Raw genomic sequence first — 6129 nt, forward strand, 5'->3', positions numbered from 1 at the left:
AAGCTGCGATAAACATGGGTATACATATATCTACTTAGATGTCATTTATGGTCTCTTTAGGGTATATTCCCAGTAGTGGAATTGCTGGGTCAAATGGTGTCTTTATTTGCAACTTTTTGAGAAAGCGCCACAATGCTTTCCACAGTGGTTGCACCATTTTACACCGAATCAGTTGATGACTCTTTCGATGTGTAACTAAGCATCAGTGAATGAAACATTCTTACTTGCCAGAAAAACAATTTATTAAATGTGTTAGGCAATAAGCATTATTCAAGGGACTAGAAAGTAAAGCAGTGAGTATAAAATACAAAATGTTCTGCCTTCATGGCACTAAAGGATACTTAGATTCCAAACTCCACCTTGATTCAAAGTTTTAAGCCACATTTTAACTGTGATGGGTGAAAGAGCAGTAGGTGGATCAAAAACACAGCAGTACAATCATGTTCCCTTAAACTTGTATGTGTAACAAATGCTCTGGCTCCCTGGCCCATAAAGAGTTGCACTGCCAACGCAAAGGTGGTACCCCTCTCTCAGTTCAAATACTTCAGTGAATCTGAGGAAAAAGACAGGGAATTTATTTCTGTAACATATAAAGAAGCCTCTCAAACCCCTTGAGGTTAGCTATGATCTGGTTCTGATGGACTAGCAATAGGTTTTAGTTTTGTTTAGATGCAACAATCTGCAGTTCATATAGTCCCTAAGTCTTTCCTGATGTGGAAAGTTACTAATCAACAAATAATGTTGGTGGTGGTGGTGTGTGCTGCCGAGTCAGAAACGACCCATAGCTGACCCTTCAGCAGGTTTTCAGAGGCAGTTAATTGTATGAGAAGAGACAGCCCATCCTTCTCCCACAGAGCAGCATGCCTTTGGGATTCCAGTGCAGCTTCTTATCACTAGGTCACCAGAGCTCCCTAGTAAATAATCGGTGCTGTGAAAATTATCAAAAAAGGCAGAGGGAAAAAATTGTATATCCAAGTAAATCAGAATCCAGTATCCTCTATTTTAAGTAACAGAAATATGTAGTGAGTGTGAATCTGTAAACCACTAGAACAGTTTTACACCAGGAGAAATAGCATAAATTATATTCTAAGTAACAGCAAAGAATATAAATCCAGAAAAAAAATTGAAATACCTGAAAAAAGTATTTATTTGGGTGCTACAACTAGGTCAAAGACATACTGTACTAGACAATATTTTCTCTGTAGATGGGGGAAAATCCAAATCACTGTAATTTGCTTGATAATGGAAGGATTATTTTAATTGCATTTTATCACCTGAAATTTTTCCCTTTATATCAATATGGCACAAAATAAAAAATAAGACTTAATAGGTTTAAGTCAATGTTAGAATGTTCAAAGGATGTTTTGAGTGATATTTTGTGCCTCTTTCACATACACACGTACACAAACAGACATCACTTACAAACTGAAATGCCTACTGACTTTTTGGAGAGTAATCACTAGAGTTTACTTGAACAATGCTCAAAATTCTTTCAAAATTCCCCTATTGTAATTATCTATAAAGTCTGTTTATATTACAAATAAATGAGCCTGGTAACTTTAACACATTAGGATTTTTTAAACAATGACTGTCATTGTCTCATCAGTTCACTAAATATGACTCTTGGCTATTTCCAAAGATCAAATCAATCCTAGAAAGATAAAGACTTGGCATAAGAGAGACATTCACGTAAACGAATCTCAGTGTCTGAAGGCCCTTCCAAAGAGGAAATGCAGAAAATATTCAGGGCATGAACGTCACTGTCAGGTCTCATTTATCTGGACATTTAATCACTTCATATTTACCAAGCATCCTTTGTGCAAGGTACTGGGGAATAGTTTAAGTGGTTAACCCTCATTCAGATGTAGACGTTCTGGTATGCGGGTTAAAAAAGAAAAATCACTTTACTTTATAATCACACCTCATTTATGGCCTGCTAGAATTAGTTAGCCAAATGGCTGCCGATAAGCTCAAATAGTTTTAACACTGGGTTATTGGGGTCAAGGGTTAAGTCCCCATGTGGGAGAATTAAATCGGCTGTTACAGGGCCAGACCACATGCTTAGCTCCAGGCAGCCACCTCATGAGCGTCTGCAATTGATCACAAACTGGGCAAGAGCGTAGACTGAATGCGCAAAATCCTCCCTCCGCACAAGAATTACAGCTCACAGTGCAAACACGCCGTATTAGAGTTCTCCTGATAAGCTTATGCAGCTAGCTTCTCCTTCAGATGGCTAAGAGACAAACGGATGATATAGGTTATAAACATACATACCTCAAAATGATGATCGATTAATTCAAAATATTCTTGAAGGGGCATAGAACCAGAAAAAGAGCATGCGAAGTCTCTAATTCCCTGTTTTTCAAAATATTCTTGCAGGCGGAGAATAAGCTCATTTGTTACAAGCCAAAGATCTTCAAATTGTTCACTCTGAATTCGATATCGCTCTAAAAGAAAGTTACAGACAAATGCTATTAAAACATAATTGCTAGCTGAAGCTATATGAACTATTATTAACAGTGACATGAATACCAAAACTAAAAGGACAAAAGTTATTAAGATCGTTTTAAAAAAATAAATCTCTGTAAATGTTCATTAAAATAAGTAAATTTTTAAAAAACATTGAAACCAAATGTTGCCAACTAATACTGGGTGAAGATTTCATTTGACTTAAAATTTAACATTTTCCTTTAAAGCACGATTAAATTCTTATGCTCTAAAATTCTTGTTAAAAATAAAAATGATAAATCTTTGGTAAGAAAAAAATACAAATACGATGTCTACTGGCTTTTAAAAAATACTTCTACTACTTTACTGCTGTTTTATGCATCAACCAGTAAACATCTGAAATCAACTTTCAAAGGTATGTAGTCACAGTGGCACAGTGGAGTGGCATGTTCCTTTTTTTCTATCTATAATGGGTTCCAGCATAATAAAAATACCAATGTTTAAGCCTTTTTTAAAAAGCCTTTACTTAAAAGTAAACAACTTCTGCACAAGTACAATCTGGTATCAGTTTCTTTCTGAATACTGATGTGAAAGAAAATTTATTCTATAGAAAACCCCACATCCTGGACACTGTAGCCAGCTTAAATCCTTTCAGCATAATCAAAATTTTCTATTCGTTCTTTTACTTAAAAAATGGTCGTGTAGCCAGATCTTTCCCTAAATATAAATCTTATTTCCTTTCAGTCTTAAACTGAAGCCTTAGCTCCTAAAAAAGTTACATTCCTGACCTTTCACCCTGACAATGAGGAAGAGGACAGCAGTAACAACACACATGATTAGAGCAGCCACCATTTTTTTTAGCACCAACTATGTATGAAGCACAGATTGTAACAATAATTTTTTTTATTTAAGTGGTACACACAAGGCACAGAGAATTTCAGTCATCACAAAGTAAATTATATAGAAAACAATTCAAGAAATAAATCCTTCTCCTTCACCCGCCTAAGTTCATACCTTCCTCGAGACGCATGCCTTCAATCCCTCCTATCCTAAGAAGCCTTTATTTCTCTGCCACCACAGAAGCCTAGCATGTGTTAATCAGTATCTTGAGCACTGAATATAAACTCTCTCACTGTCCCGACAAAGGAGAGCGTAATGTGAAAGCTTATCATGTAGCAGAAGAATCAGACAAGGGCAAAGGAACTCTAAAGAAATCTCAATAAGAAATGCAAATGAAAACAAGTTGATGTAATGCTTATCTTGCCTCCAGGCAACGCATGTGTGTTAGAGCAAAACTGTGCTCCACAGAATTTTCAGTAGCTCATTTTCCAGAAATAGTTCACCAGGTCTTTCCTCCTAGGCAATTCTGTGTGGACTTGAACTTCCAAGCTTTCATTGAGCATGTAAGAACAATGTCTACCACCGTAGCACACTCTAAATAATAACAGATATTCACAAAACAGAGTTAGTTGCCTAGGAAGGTAGGTAGCTTTCTATTACTACAGGTACTTAAACAGAACCTGTAGGAATAATTCTTAAAATTCTTGAGAAAAGCTTCCTCAGGGTTTCATAAATTTGAACAAGATTCCAATCCCAATAGTCTGAGATGCTGAACAAGACAATATCACCATAATATACTTATTTTCTTTAGTATCTGTAGGGTGGAGGATAGTGGTGAATGTATGTTTTATACACACATAGGAAGCTCTGTGATTTAGCAGTAAGGAGTTGTGCTGCCAACCCAAAGGCACTCTCTTTGAATCCACCAGTTGCTTCACGGGAGAAAGATGGGCAATCTCCTCCCATGCAATTTGTTGTTCTTGCTGGGTTTGTTTGGTTTTGCTTTTTTTTTTTTTTGGGGGGGGGTGGTCTTGCAGTTTGTTGTTGTTGTTGTGTGCTGTCGAGTCGGAAGGGACCCATAGCTGACCCTCCAGCAGGTTTTCTGAGGTAGTAAATCACATGGGAGGAGATTGGCCATCTTTCATGGAGCAACAAGGATTCAAAAAGCATGTTTTCAGGACTACAGTATTCTTACCACTAGGCCACCAGGGCTCTGCCCCATGCCATTTGTTGTAATTGCTGTTGTTGATTGCTGCTGAGTTGAGCACAACTCATAGCAACTCTATGAACAAAAGACCTGATGCATTTCTATAATTAAGTTCATAGAGTTTCCAGAGGCATATTGTTTAGGTAGTGGATGCCACTCCTGCTTCCAAGCCATTCACAGCCCCTTAAAAACTGCTGGAGAATCAGCTATGCATCATTTCTGACTTGATACACTACACACAATATTTTTTAATAAAATATTTAAATGACACCTGGAATGCATTAAGTGCTCAAAATTATTACTTATTTTCATCATTGTCTCCATTATTTCCCTCAATGATACTGTAAACAGCAGGGATTCTATCATAAACTTTTTAGACCTACACAGTACCTACCTAATCTGTAACTGTGATAGACTAGATGACAAGGTGTGTCTGATTCAGGCCATGGGTCACTTGCTATACATCTAAAAGCTGAACAATGAATAAAGGTGGCAGAAGAAGAATTGATGCCTTTGAGCTATGATGTTGGAAGAGTACTATTCCCCATGGACTGCCAAAAAAACTCATATGTCTTGGAAAGAGTGCAGCCAGAGTGCTCTTTGAAGGCAAAGATGATAAAGCTATACCTCACATACTTCAGGTATGTTGCTAGGAGAGGCTATTCCTTGGAGAGGGATAAGATGCTCCAAAAGGCAGAGGGTCAGCAAAGGATAGATAGACCCTCAACAAGGTGGATTGACATAATGACAGCTACAAGAGTCTCTGGTGGGTCAGGAAGTATGAGGATGGCACAGGAGAGGACAGGTCTCAGATCTGTTGTTCATAGGGTCGTACGGCTCATTACGCAACTCAAAGGCACCTAACACCACCACCACACAAAGACACAACAAAAAGGTTTTTTCTCTAATACAGCATGTTTTCCTTCTTATTGTTATAAGCTGTCAAGTCATCTATGACTCATAGTGACCCTATAAACAGCACTGAACACTGCTCTATCCTAAGTCAATCACTGTCTCCAACACACCTGCCCCCATTATCACAGTCACTGCATCAATTCCTCTTATCCAGGGTCTTCCTCTCCTGTGCTGACCATCCACCCTTCAAGCATTTTGTCCTTCTCTAAAGATTGGTCCCTCCTGGCGAAATATCCAAAGTATGTGAGATGGAGTTTAAAAATATTTACCTCCAACAACTCAGTTGGTCGTTTCCAGGACCTATTTGTTCTTTCGGCGGTTCATTCTATGTTCAATATTCTTCTCAAGCACCACCACACAAAGGCACCGATTATTCTGTTAAACTTAGTCATTGTCCACTTTTCTCATATATAGCAAGGAATTGTAAAGAGAATGGCCTGGACCAGGCACACTTTAGTCTCTAACAGTGCTGCTCTTCAGAACTCTGGAAAAATGGCTGACAGCAGATTTTCCCAATTAGTTGGCATTTTCAATATAACAATAAACTTTCATAAAAATGCTATTGTTGTTGTTATGTGCCATCGAGTCGTTTCCGACTATGCACAACAGCCCTAAACCCTGCTCTATCCTGCGCCAACTGCACCGCCTCTGACACACCCATCCCGATTACCCCAGTCACCGAATCAATCCATCTCATAGAGGGTCTTCCCCTCCTGCAC

General features: G+C 38.3%; 1 protein-coding gene across 4 annotated transcripts in view; it reads right to left on the minus strand.

Moving 5' to 3' along the window:
* BBS9 (Bardet-Biedl syndrome 9) overlaps window positions 1–6129 on the minus strand; it is a 677588-nt gene that overhangs the window by 351237 nt on the left and 320222 nt on the right. For all 4 annotated transcript variants that reach the window (XM_006887603.1, XM_006887602.1, XM_006887601.1 and 1 more), the window contains one exon: window positions 2275–2447. In XM_006887603.1, the coding sequence (XP_006887665.1) occupies window positions 2275–2447 (173 nt within the window). The remainder of the gene's footprint in view (window positions 1–2274; window positions 2448–6129) is intronic.

The sequence above is a fragment of the Elephantulus edwardii genome, unplaced genomic scaffold (genome assembly GCF_000299155.1).
Source record: "Elephantulus edwardii isolate Elephantulus edwardi_28Jun2011 unplaced genomic scaffold, EleEdw1.0 scaffold00059, whole genome shotgun sequence".
NCBI lineage: Eukaryota > Metazoa > Chordata > Mammalia > Macroscelidea > Macroscelididae > Elephantulus > Elephantulus edwardii.